The sequence below is a fragment of the Echinops telfairi genome, unplaced genomic scaffold, assembly GCF_000313985.2.
Source record: "Echinops telfairi isolate 266 unplaced genomic scaffold, ASM31398v2 ScPeMD7_7413;HRSCAF=8451, whole genome shotgun sequence".
NCBI lineage: Eukaryota > Metazoa > Chordata > Mammalia > Afrosoricida > Tenrecidae > Echinops > Echinops telfairi.
Window position 1 is genome coordinate 351,326 of NW_022111313.1, and position 13,822 is coordinate 365,147.

The following is a 13,822-nucleotide window of genomic DNA, read 5'->3' on the forward strand; positions in this document are numbered from 1 at the left end:
TGATCTGGACTGGATGGCTGTGCCCCCGGCCTTGGTCTGCCATCTTTTATTCTGCGTTCCAGCTGAGTTTCGTGGCCGCTCTCCATGTCATTGGGCAGCGCATGGATTTCTACTCCCTCATCCATGTCATCTGGTTGATTTATTTGCTGACTCTCCGGCGGAGGAAAGCGATCGCCGAGGTCTGGCCCCGGTACTGTGGTTTTCTCGTCGGTCTTTTGATCCTTCAGTATTTTCTGTGCCTCGGGCTGCCTCCCGCGTTCTGCAAAGGTAAGCCGAGCCACCTGCCTGCCTGCAGCTTGGCAGGGGAGCACCCACTCTGCAGTAAACCCGGCAGGCATCCTCGGGCCCCCCGGGCCTCCCTTTCTTTTTGTGGGAGGGTTGCCGCCAGGAGGAATTAGGGACCTCGGAAGCGATTTGCTCTAACACCTGGATCGCCTGGTCTTAGGGGATGGTTGACACCTGAAAGAGCCAGCTCCAAGTCACAGCCCCGCTAAACCTGCCCGGCCTTGCCTGTGGGGAAGCGTGGACCCAAGCCTGCCTTGCAGCGTAAAGGACAGGGACAAGAGCAGGCTGTAGGAAGACCCCTTCCCCCTTTCACTCCTGTTTGCTCCTGGCCCCCCAAGTGTGTCTCGCCTCTCTACCAGCCCACCGTCCTGATAGCTTAGGTCCATCCGCCACCAACATCCCCGCTGTGCAGAAGGGGATGTGGAGGCTGGGGCGGAGGGCGCCCAGATGCAGGCCAGCGCCAGGTGGGCTGGGACCCCTGAGCTAAGGTGAGGCAGTTCTTGGCGGCACCTCCCAGAGGGGAACTCGGTTCCTGCGGTGCCATCCCAACAGACGTTCAAAAGTCTCCCGAGTCCGGCGGAGAGCTCCAGCCTTCTTCGTAGACGCCGTCTTTCTCGCGCCTGTGAACGGCTCCTCCCGTCCGCCGCCACCTTGTTCGTGTCCTGGCTCCCCACTGAGTTCTCCTGGCTACCCAGCGCCCTCTTCGTCCTTCTCTCGCTCTTGGCCGGTCTTTCCTACTTCTTCCCGGCCTGTTTCCCTCTTCCTTCCTCCTCTTCCCTGCTCCTTCAGCTCCCTCCACTCACCTTTGCTCCCTCTCACCCTTGCCGGGTGCTCCTCCACCCTTGTCTCGGCCCGAGGGTGCTCCTGAGCTCCCCCCTCCCTCCTCCCTTGCTGAGGCCGAACCCACACTGCTTCTCTCAGCCCCTCCAGCACAGTCCAGCTCCTGACCCCCAGAGACACCTGGATCTGCCGCTTGGAACTCATGGGGCTCACTGGTTCCCTTTATGGGGCCCTGGCTAGACCGGCGGCCTCTCCATGAAGTATCTCCCTGACCCTCCCTAACCCCCCAAGACGGGCATCAGCACCTTCCCCAGGCAAGCCAGTGGTCAGGTTTTCCAATGCCGTTCCCAGCATTGGCTCAACTTAAAAAAAAAAAAAATCCTTCTCTTGACCTTGACATCACCTCCGACAGCTTAGTCAATCCATATCATTTGACAGAAGAGTGAATAGAACACAGGCTCAACGATCTTTAGCAAAATCACAAAGACCAAGAGGGATCATCGCTCCTTCCCTTACAGATTACCCGTGGAGAAGCAGCTCGGCAGTGCAGTCAAATCTCATTCAGTGGTTGTACCTCCCCGATTTTGCCAAGAAGCCGGATGCCAATTTGTTACTCTGTGAGTACTCAGAGGGTCCAAGTGTCTCTTCACGTCGGGACTTCAGATTGGCCGAGCCGTGAGGACTCGGACGTGCCAAGTGGAGTCTCAGCCCTTGCTCGTTGCCAATCTTCATTCCGACATTTCTCCGTTTCATCTTCCTGTGATCATCCAGATGGTACTCAGAGAGGAAATACAGTTACCAGGTTCCAAGGTCTCCATCTAATTAAAAGATGCCTGCCTGGGAGAGAATTTTAATTCCTAAGCATTATTCTGACGGAGAGAATGGGGCTTTCGGTGATGTAAAATGCAGAGATTTAGCTAAATGCCAGATGAAAAGTCAATGGCTGGGTTGCACGTGACTTCCAAACACTGTCGCAAATAAAAGGCTCCGCAGGTTTAGACGGGACAGATGCCCACAGCCCACCAAAGAGGGCCCTCTCGGTGTATTCTGCAGGGGGCAAGGGGCTGCCCTTCGGTCAGCCCACAGGAGACGCGTTCTTCTTGAAGAGAGCCGAGTTGTGTCCAGAAGATGCGACTGTGAGCTCTGGATGTCGTCAGAATTTCCAGAGCCTTTCCCCCTAGTTCTGTCCCACGCAGACTCCTTCCGTAGAAGTTCACTCATTCATGTAATAAACACTAATGAGCCCGTACATACCCTGTGCCCAGCACTGCCCAGAGGGCGTGGAAACCCAGCCACGAAGAAAAAGGGCAAAATCCCACCCAGCAGACCCACTCAAGTGGTTGGAAAGAGCAGGGTCCCCCTCACCCCACTTAGAGTCCTGAGGACAACGTGGGGAGCAAATAACCCTCACCACAGTGCCTCCAACTGCTCCCCTACCGAGAAGGTGGTGATGGCGCCCCAAGTCACAGGAGCGCCAAGCAGAGCCAGGCCTGCCTCCGTGGTCCTGTGTCCTTGCTGGTGGCTCCTTGGGACTGGGGGTTCCACGGGAACCCTGCAACAGGGCAAGCGTGACTGAGAGCCTGTGGTCCTCCCCACCTCTCTACAGACGACTTCCTGCTCCTCCTGGTGGCCTCCCTGCAGTGGCAGGTGTTCGTGGATGAGAACAAAGCCGTGGTGCGAATACAGGCTGGGGACAACGTGGAGATCAGCCGAGAGCTGTGGGCGGAAGACCTCGCCCAGCTCAGCCTCCTTCCCAACTTCATTTTCTGCCGGTAAGAAACACGATCCTGCCCCGGAAAGCACGCGCGCTGGGCGTCTTCACTCCCTTTCAGCATGGTGGCCGCTCCTCTTTGAACTCTTAAACGATTTTTAAGTTGAGGGATGTATCCGGGAAATGCTCCGATCCAAGTGGTCTCAGTCGATCCGTTCTGGCGGGGGCGTAGAAAGGCACTAAGCACTGGAAGAAGACTGGAACTTTCCCGGGGGCCTCTGACCGGTCAATCCACTCTCCCAAGCAAACGCCAATCCCATTTCTATCATCAAAGATTAGTTGCCCCTTTTCCAGACACTCCCTCTGCACCTAGCGCTGCCTTTTGGAGGTCCGTCCATTTGGGTCACTGGGGTCAGTCAAGTTTTCCTTTTCACCGCGGAGCCATCTTGCCCGGCACCAGTTGGACCACATTGCATGGATCCATTCGTTAGCTGACGGAACACACCTGCCATGAGCAGGTGGTTTTTTGCGCAGGGCTCTCATGGGCGTGTTTCTGAGTCAAGGGTGCGCCGAGTGTTTTGAGAACTCGCCAATTGCCCTCTGAAGAAGCGGTATCGCTTTCTGTGACTTTCCGAGTGCCCCTTCTCACCGCGTGGCGATGGAATCGGGTCTCTGCCATGTGCATGCTCACAAGGATGGACGGAGCGAGGCCCCGTGCAAGACAGGACTTGGAATTCGGCAGGGGGAAAAAGTGGGAGGTGGGGGAGGGGAGTAGACAAAGAAGCCCACTTTTATCCCAGCAGAGTTTTTTTCCTGATGAAACTGAGGAATTTATATGGGGAAAAAATCATTTTGTGTATTCTACACAGCAATCAAGATGGGATAGGATCAGTAAAAGCAAAGCCACCTGACTCATAGACTGGCTGGGGCAGCAGGGGCTTAAAGAATCACCTTCTCAATCAGCGGGACTGGGACTATGAAGAATCTGTATATTTTGGCCACAGTTTTTAAAATCGCATGAATAACAATGAGCACACGGGCAACGGAAAGATTCTAGAATTGATTGTGGCGGTGACGGCACAGCTCTTCTGGCTCTGACTCAGCTGTCGAGTCGTGTGACACGTGGATGAAGTGCCAATGAAACCACTTTAAAAAAGAAAACCAAAGAATAAGAAGCCCTGATCCCTACCTCACATTGTGTACAAACCCTAACCTGACACTGATCGCAGACCTTACCATAAAACCTGAACTTTCTGTAAAAGCTTCTATTTTCTAAAATTAGGAGCCGTCGCTTAGAAGGCAGGGAGTGTCTGTTATTGGTGGTGGAGTAACCCAGCAAAGAGCGTGGTGAGGGTAGCCCCGCAGGCAGAATCTGGTCAACGACCCCGAATTGTCCTTCTAAGTGTTACCAATTTGGCAAACGTTGTGTTGTATGATATTTAGAAGTGCAAAGCAAAGTAAAGCAACATGAAAATGTAGAAATTCCTCTATCCCTGGAGTTAGAGGAAGATGTTTAGAACAGGACAGAGCAATGGATGGATGGATGGATGGATTGTGATAAGAGGTGGATGAGTCCCCAATAAAATGATTAAAAATAAAAAAAAGAACAGGACACAGACAGCCGGAACCATGAGAAGAAAGAATGGGACATACCGAATTCATGGCCTTAAATAAATCGATAAATTGCCATTTTTAGAACATTCCATTGAAGAAGAGCCATATGTATATTTTTCCTCAGTACATACAGGACACTTTTCAAGATACACAATATGGTTTAAGGTCGCAAGTCAAGTCTCAATTTAAAAGAACAGAGGTCGTCTAAAGTGTATTCTCTGATCACACTGGAATTAAATTAGTAAACAGCAACAGAAAACCCTCTGAAAAAATGCTCAATTATTTGGAGGCTAGCCAACAGCTCAAAATAACCCATGGGTCTAAAAAGAAATAAAGTATTTTGAACTGAACAAAAATGAATAAACAACATAATGGTTTGTGTGATACATTAAAGCAGTGCTGAGGGCGGAATTTATAGCAATAAACTGATTTAAAAGAAAAAAAAGAAGAATGGTGATGTATTGGACTACACACACACACACACACACACACACACACACACACACACAGAGCAAACCAATCCTCCAAACCCTTTGGGCTCCTTCCCTGTGAAGAGATGAGACACAGACGGTGACAATGTTTTTGCAAATCACACGTCAGCTACAGAAGTTCCTCCAACCTATATAAAGAGCACGCACAGTTCACTAAGAAGAAGACCCATTTTGAAAACGGGGGAACCGACTGAACAGACCCTCAACCAAAAGCACAAAAGCACGGTGACAACGGCAGGGCGCACATGGGGAAAGCCACTCAGCACCCTCGGTGGCAGGGGAAATGCAAATGACAAGGGAGCAGGAGCTCCCGCTGCCCAGGTGTGGATGGGCAGGTGCTGGGGAGGAAGCCGAGGGCGAGTGACAGGCCCCGCATTGCTGGTGGGATCAGACAGACGGCCAGATGGTGGGATCAGACAGACGGCCAGATGCTTAGAAGCAGCGTCTTCTGAGGGTGCATTTCCTGCATGACTCGGCAATTTGGTATTTGGCCAAGGAAAATGGAAACTCGGTTTTTCGTGTTACCTATATCCCCGCGGACACCAGGATTGGAACGAGCGTGATTCCTATACTGCAGCCCCATTCATTACACAGGCTAGTCTCTGTCCTAACCAGCTCTTTACCCATCCCACCCCATCTTGATGGCTGTGTAGCTACAGGGAAAAACCATTTGTTTTCATATCATTTTCCCCATCTCAATACGTACCAATTATTTAGGTTTTCAAACTCATTCCACGCCACCCAGACACCTCCCCCCACAAAAAAACCAAAGACCAAAGGTACGCATCTGGATGGCAGCTTGATGCTTCATTGTCAAAAGCTGTAAGCAGTGGATGCCCACCAGCGGGTGACTGGACCCATGGTGGCCCTTGGTGCAACAGGACGGGCTCAGCAGGAAGAACGCGGCATCAACACGGATCCTTGCGACCACAGACATGCGTCCCACAGCATTAGGCTGAGTCAAAGAAGCCAGACACAAAAGGCAGCGTTCTGTAGGAACGCGTTTGCAAAGGGCAGATGATAGGGAGAGCTACCACCGGCCTGTTAGTTTGTCAGACTGTGATGGCTCACTTGTTGCTACGCTGCAGGGAGCGACGGCGGGGGTATTTCATGGACAGTGAGGTCGCTCCTGGCGGACAGGTTTCAGAAAAGCTCATGAACTAAGCCAGACCGAGAAGAGCGGCCTGGTGGTCCACTTCCAAAAACCAGCTCTTGAAAACCCAATGGTTTATAGCAGAACTTCGTCCAACATGGTGCCGGGAGATGAGGCCCCTGGGTGGGAAGGCACGGCACCACGGTGGCCACAAGGGGCTCACGGTGCCCACGGTCACGAAGGCCGCCCAGGCGACGTCTCCTCTGCTGTCCACGGGGCTGCCCTGCGTCGGAGTCCATCTGCCCACCCTGAGGCACGAAGATGCTAACTGAAAAACTCGGCTTCCAAAAAGGCGTCAGGCCTCAAGATCCCCTGGGACAGTTCCCGTCTGTCCTACGCGGTCATGAACCTGACACGGCTTGACGGGCACAGGTCACCAGAACGACCAAGAAGGGAAGCCCATCTGAGACAGGGAGCTGAGGGAGGGCACAGGGACCCAGGGAGACGCGGAGCTCTCTTTGAATCTTGCTTTAATGTCATGTTTAAGCAGCTTCATCGGCACGCAGTCCACATAGCCTGCCATCCAACAGCTCAGTCCCGGCAAGAAGAGTTGTCCAATCATCCCCACAATCAATGTGAGAACGTGTTCCACCTTCTTGGGCTCATTGTCCTTAGCTCCCCGCTTCCCCCAATCTCCCTGCCAACCCCCCACCCCCAAGAAACCAGGCATCCCTTACAGTCTGTAGAGATTTACCTAGCCTGATTTCATATATGGAAGGAAAAAAACCCACACAAAATAAAGCAGAACAAAAAACTGACAACAAGAACAAACGAAAACAGGACACCCTCCATCGAAAAGGAAGGAGAATATATTAAAACCTAGAACAACTTGAAAAATGAGCCAAAAGGGTGCTCAGGTGGTAAGATGTTAAAGTTTAACCCGCTGACCGCAGCTGGAAGGCGCTTTCCCCGTGCGCTCCGCGTGACAGCACGGCCGTGCAAGTCCCTGGTCTGTGGTCAGAGGGGACTGACCGGAGGTTGCCTCCGCGTGAATTTCCCCATCACTTTCTTGTTTGTTTTTGCTTTTCTGAACGGAGACACCTTTGAAAGGGGGCGAAACGGAGATCAAATAAGATAGCCCACATTTCCCTAACGCTAGCGACCTATAGTCTGCACAACGCTGCCTGCTGACCAGGCGACGCCCACCCTTGGCGATGGCCAGCGGGGCTTGGTCGGAGGCTCCATCGGTGGGGTGGACCCTGCAGACGGATCTTGGGCCTCCCATCGAGGCGAAGGACACACCCTCAACTGAGGCGGTAACTTGAGGACTGTGTCTGTCTGTCCAAACGCAGAGAGCCACCCCTCAAGGGGGCTGTGTGTGTGTGACTGTGTGTACATAACATCCCCCCCGCCCAGCTTTTAGGAACACGCGTGTGCTCAGGGGCCTTTCCCACTGTGGCCCATGCTCTGAGGCTCTGAGGATCCCCCTCTCCCCATGTGCTGCTGGCCCCCACTGTACGAGGTCCCCATTGTCGGAGGGTCAGTGAGAGGTGGCTTTGGGGTCACCTGCGGGGTCAACACGCTTGCCTTTGATGCGCTCAGCTTTCTTCCAGGTCCTACCTGGACCTGGCCAAGGTCGCCGTTTTCCGCTACATCTTCTGGGTCGTGCTCTGCCTGGTTTTCCTCGCCGGGACAAGTCGGCTCAGCGTCCTGGGCGCTGGGTACCTGGTGGCCTTTGGTTACTTCATGCACCGAGGAAGCCATCTCCTCCTGCAGCCTGTGAAGTCGATCCTCCAGCCCTGGGACCGCCTGGTGGCCTGCTCGGTGCTGGTGGTGGCCGGGAAGACTCTCCTGTCGGTACGGCTTGCACGGAAGGCTTCCCGTTGTTCTCCTGGTCCGGCGGCCCTCGTTGCTCTCAGAAGGGCCACAGCTAAGACCAGCCTGGCTGAGAAGTGTGGGTACCAGAGGGGGGGAGCTGTGAAACAGTCCCCGCGAGACCCCAGTGGCGCCATCGGCACTTTCTGAGGTGGCCTCTGAGGCTCTGGATCTGGGGGCACCCAGAGGCAGAGGAGGAAGCGTGGTAGAAAGGATGCTTTATGAGCCAGCTGACAGCCCGGACACTAGCCCCCAGGGAGTCTGGGGTGTCCCAGTGACGACAGGACTCACCCTCTCTGCCCCGTGCCTCTTGAAGTACAATCCCATTTGGAGAATAACAAAGCCGAGTGGGCTGATCAATGCAGTAGGGTTTGGGGCATATGATTCACATATTGTACAATTCAATGGTTCAATCATATGAAGAAGAGTTGTGCAATCATCACCACAATCAGTTTTAGAACATTCTCTTCTTCTGGCTATTATTGTTAGCTCCCCATTCTCTCTCACCCCCCACCCCCCGACCTCCCCTGCCACGTCCCTCAGAAAAACCTAACTCACTGCCATCAAGCACACACCGGCTCATAGCGGCGCCATAAGCTGCGGTCGGACAACCCCTGTGCGTTTCCCAGACGGTCACTCTTTGCGGGAGTAGAGAGCCTCCTCTTTCTCCAGTGGAGCGGCTGGTGGGTTCGAACTGCTGGCCTTGCAGTGAGCAGCCCAAAGCTGACCAACGTGCAACCGTTACACCATGTCTCTGGATAATCACTCATCCAGTGACTGTCTCTGTAGCTTTACCTATGCTGGCCTTCATCTACAGAGAAAAGGAAGCACAATCCAGAAACAGACAAACAACCCCAACAGAGGCAGCCGCTTGAGAGCTACAGAATTCACGGGCTGGAAACTAGACGTGGCAGGGGTGGGAGGGGGGCGTGGTGTCTCAGAAGGCGACTGGACTCCTTCAGCCACAACCCCTTCCCTTGCCGCCACCTTGGCTGAGAGGGCTTTAAAATATCCATCTTATGGGTGAACATCGGGACCTAAGAGACCAGCCCAACACCATCATCTGGGGTAGAAGACCCTAGACCCCTGTCTCCAGCCCCCCGCCCCCTGCCCGAGACATTTGTTTTTGTCTTTTGGTCTGAGCTGCCATGCTCCACACGCGAACTTCCACCTCAGCCGTGCATTAAAGCTCCACTCAGCATAATGGAATCATTCTTTGGCAATCCCAACCCCTGGTCACCCTTCAGTCGATTGGTCTTGGTTGGCCCCGACCTCCTGAGTGATTGCCTGTCAGATGAACTAGCTTTTACTGTAATGGTGACATTCGCATCCCTAATTTATCTTATTGCTTCTCCGTGGGGGGAGACACCCCCGGGTCCTCCAGTGGAATATATCCGCCTAATGGCCAGGAGGCCTTTCTTGGTAAAAATAAAACAAGTGTGGGAGGGAGAGGGAGCGTCTAGAGATGACGCAGTCCCTTGGCAGATGAGACCATGGCGAGGAGGAGAGCCAGGACCTTGGACCACGGCAGCTCTGTTTCCTCCGTCTGTCCCTTACCAAGTCTCCTCCGTGGCCCCTTGGCTCCCACTATTGATATTGGATGATGGGGTGGAAGGACACAGCAGCTGCCTAAGGACAGCTCTAGCCGAGAGACTGGCCCCCAGCGAGTCCGGCGGTCCCTAGTGACCACGGGATGACAGGCTCAGGCAGTGTTCCCTTCTGTCCATCATGGGGTCACTATGTGTCGGCCGACTGGACGGCCCAATGACGATGACGACGGACATTTGCCGTCCAGCTGGCTCCCGCTCCTGGCTGCCCCATATGTGCTCCGCTGCTTGCAGTAAGGAAGGCGACTAGACCTCCCACCAGCTGCTCTGCAGCAGAAAGACTTGACCACTCGCTCCTGTAGAGACTGTGCAGCCACAGGAGCCCCCCAGTTCAGTTGCACTCAGCCCCAAGGGTCTTTAAGGGTCAGACGGCACTCCGTGGCAACGGGCTTGGCTTGGTCCTTTAGCACCCCCCCAGGGGCGGCCATCATTCAGGGACGGCTATCACCCCCCCGGGGATGGCCATCATTCAGGGACGGCTATCACCCCCACCCCAGGGATGGCTATCACCCCCCCAGGGGCGGCCATCATTCAGGGACGGCTATCACCCCCCCAGGGACGGCCACCATTCAGGGACGGCTATCACCCCCCAGGGATGGCCATCAGGAGTAGCCCCAGGCTGCCTGGCTATGTGTCTAGGAAGGGACCTGGTGGGTGGGGAGGGGTTACAGAAGCCACAAGGAGAACCCACCAGGAGAAAGATGAGGCTTTCTACTCCCCCAAAGAGTTACCGTCTCGGAAATCCTGAGTCAGGATTGGCTCCGTGGGGGTGCACGTTGGGTTGGCGTGGCTAGTGCCGTGGGCTGAGGAGGTTTACACCGTCCATGCTACAGATGAACACAGACAGAAGAGATCCGCCCAGTACCGTCCTCTGAGCTAGAAGACACTAGACCCCCATCTGCAGCTTGGTGTTACAGCTGAGGGGACAGCAAAGGGAGGCAACATAGGATGGCATTGAGTGCTGGTGTTGGCGGGGGGAAGGGGTGGGGCGGGAGGCCCGGTTGTGGTCCATGTGCATCCTCAGCCTGTTTCTCGTTGCAGGCAGGGGCATGTGTGTACCTGGACACATTGCTTGGTTCCCACTGCTGGCTAGTCCACACCTTGGGCATGTTCTGCACAGGGAGAGGATACCAGCTCAGTAAGTGCCCACACCATGGCCGCCAGCAAACACAGGGCTGGGTCGCTGGAAAGTGGGGATGGGCAGCTGGTGCCGGGGGCACACATTCTGCTGGCCAAACACTTAGACGCACAGAAGCCTGGTGTTGCCATCACCTGCCCGCCTGCCCTCCCTGCAGAGGAGCAACTGTGGATGGTGCTGTGTCTGCAGTGTGTGCTTTTGCACACCCGGCGAGGGGTGTGCCAGACTCCAGGCATCCTCCACGGGAGCTGCCTAGCCGGACACCCCGAGGAAATCCGTCCCAATGACCCAGTCTCACCCCTGCTGCCCCAGCTCCAGCAGTCACAGCCAATCGAGGGACCGGGGGAATCAGGATCCGAGCAGGGCCACCCGGTGCATTTGATTGCCCGGACAGGCTCTCAAAACTTCGAGGGAAGCGACTGGCCAGGTGGGGAGACATCCATTCTCCCCTGGAGAACTCAGAGACGGCACAAAGGAGCGGGAGGGGCATCCAGCCGGGGTGGGGGTGGTGGTGTGTCCCCGTGCCCAGGGCGAAACCTCTGCAGAACCGGCAGGCTGGGAGAAGGAATTCTGTCCTGGCAAGGCGGTCCCTGGCTCCCCTTTTTTTGAAGAGTGGGAAAGGAAGAAATGTTTATTTTACCCCTTGCCTCTGAGTGACATCTTGGGCGATCCCACTGCCTCGGTTTGTCCAGAACATGTGTGAGCGCAGGTGTCTGGTTCTCCCTAGACTGGCCCTGCAGGCCAGGCTTGGTGCCGTGGCCCCAGGGAGTCATGGAGTCTCGGGAATGTTCTCAACCCTGGATTTCCGGCTCCTCCAGCCACTCAGGGCTCCACTGTCTACCCCCCAGGGGAGGCCAGGGTGCTGGGCTCACCCACCTGAGACTTGGAGAGGGAGCGGGCGGGTGAGGGCCCTGAAGAGGACGCTGATAGAGGGACTGAGCGAGAAAGGAGCAGCTGCTTAGCCTGGCCTGCCCCCCTCGGCCCCCCCAAGACCAGCCCAGTGGGCAGGAAGGGGAAGGAAGAGGAGCAAAGGTGGGCAGCATCCAGAGGAAAGAGGAGGGAGGTGACTGGCTTGACCCAGAGCTGGCCTCTCCCCTTCAGAAGCCGGCCAGTCACGGTGGGCGGCTCAACACGGGGAGGCCACCCGTGTGGTGTCTCCTGTGCCTGTCTCCACGCAGCTGTCCCTGAAGACGGGCCATGCGAGGCCCCTGAGCAGGCAGCGGGGATCCTTTGGGACGGCGTGTGCTTCACCTTTCTGCTGATCCAGAGACGCATCTTCCTGAGCTACTACCACCTGTTCGTGGTGGCCGACCGGAAGGCCGCGGCCGCCTCTGCACCCAGGTACCCGACCCCGGACTGAAGTGCTAGTACCCAAGGGATGCCTTAGCATGGGGGACCCTCAGCCAGAGGATCACAAGACTGCAGACATCGGAAACCTCAGACTGCCCCAGGCAGTCCCCTCCCCACCCCATGCCCCTCAGACCACTTCATCGGAGTCCTGCCCTCAGACCATCCTATGTCCTGCCCTCCCCGCAAGAGAAAGAGTTAAGACCCAAAGAGGTCCCGTGCTTGGCATTGCTCAGCTGACCTAGAGAGAAGCAATGGCAGAGCCCAGCCTCGCCCTCAATGTCTGGGAGCTCCTCGGGGTCTCTAGGTATACAGGGCCTGAGGCTTGGGGTGATACTGATTTGTAAACGCGGAGGAAAGTCACCCACTTCTCACTTGGCCAACTTGGTGGGGAACTGGCCCCACGGCAGTAGAGGGGCCTCCATTCAGCCGAGTCAGTGTGAGGAGGCCAGTTTGTGTGCGACACCTTCAAGCCGAGGCCCTGGCCAGAGACAGGGCTGGGGGCCCCTATGGGCATCTCCCCTGGCCTTGGGCTCGGCCACCTTGGTCTTGCTCCTCAGCAGTCAGCCAGTCACCTCACAGCCCGGGTCTGATGGGAGAACCGAGGCAGACTCCACAGAGAGAGGGGACGGCACAAGCCCACTTCCCAGGAATGACACTCTCCGCTCCAGAGCGCAGATCGGTATTCCTGGATTCAGAGCCACCCTCAGCCCCTACCAAGGTAGCCTCTGCCCACCCCAGAGCCTGGTCCAGCCCGCCTGGCCTCCAGGCAGGATCTGAGGAGCTATGCACCAGCAAAGTAGACTGTCCGTTCATCAACACACAGTGTTTCTTGGGCTGCTTGCATTTGTCCTTGGGCTTCTGGGCAAAACTGGGTCTTTATGTCCTCGAGGGTCCTGCCCTTCAGGGAGCAGAGGACAAGGGCTCCCTCTGAGCTGCCCTGGGACCTGCCTTGTCACCTAAGGGCTTGACCACTTTATCCCCGGGCGTTCTCGCCAAGCCTGGCAGTGCCTTTTGGTCAGCAGAACCTGGAAGAGGCTGGGAGGGTTTTGTTAAGTGTCTGTTGCCCACACGCAGGGCGGCCAAGCTGCTCGGGCTGGGGCTCAGAGAGGCCATGACGCGCTGTGAGGAAGAGGAGGGAAGGTCCCGACGGGTCGCCATGGAGCGGTAGGTTGATTTCGTTCCTGTTTCGTCCTGGAAATGAATTCCTCCCGAAGCTTTTGCCATTTGGGTAGTGCTGATTTCTCCCTCCGGTGCAGGCTTGTCTCCCCCCTCCCCCTCCTCCCCCCTCCCCTGCCCCCACTGCCTTCTTCTTCTTTTTGATGTTCACCAAGAAGAAGAGCCTGTGTGTGATTGGAAATGTACCAGTGTTCGGAGCGTGGGGCGCTAATGAGACCCACGTGGGTCAATCAGTGGTCGGAGGTGGCAAAGATTGCAGCCCGATCCCTCCGGCTTGAGGACTGCGGCCGAGCTCTTGAGCATGATGGGCGCACAGGCTTCCCTGGAACGAGCCCGAGGAGGCGCCGTGTGGAGGAGCAGCGCCCCCCAGACAGGCCACGTGCTGTCCTGGGACCGAGCCTCCGCTCCGGCTGCCCTTGGCTTTGACCCAGTGCCCACCCCATCCTCCGATGGGCCAGTCGCTGAAGTCTAGAGCCCCCTCCTTCCTGTGTCAGGAGAGGCTCGGAGACACACGCTTTTTGCTTTAACCTGGTGTTGGCTCTAACCCATGTGATCCTATGGAGCAGGGGCTTTTCCAGGCTGCACTCCTTAGTAGACAGGTATTTCTCCCATAGACAGGTATTTCTCCCATAGACAGGTATTATTTTTCCCCATAGACAGGCATTTTTTCCCCCATAGACAGGTACTTTTCCCATAGACAGG

At 55.9% G+C, this 13,822-nt stretch overlaps 1 protein-coding gene across 1 annotated transcript in view; it reads left to right on the forward strand.

The window, feature by feature from the left end:
* The window catches only part of LOC101655207 (piezo-type mechanosensitive ion channel component 2-like), a 158,820-nt gene that overhangs the window by 97,106 nt on the left and 47,892 nt on the right, over positions 1–13,822 (forward strand). The window contains exons 19-24 of the mRNA XM_013008440.1: positions 63–267; positions 2,672–2,837; positions 7,588–7,831; positions 10,907–11,021; positions 11,773–11,935; positions 13,019–13,108. Coding sequence (XP_012863894.1) covers positions 63–267; positions 2,672–2,837; positions 7,588–7,831; positions 10,907–11,021; positions 11,773–11,935; positions 13,019–13,108 — 983 coding nt within the window. The remainder of the gene's footprint in view (positions 1–62; positions 268–2,671; positions 2,838–7,587; positions 7,832–10,906; positions 11,022–11,772; positions 11,936–13,018; positions 13,109–13,822) is intronic.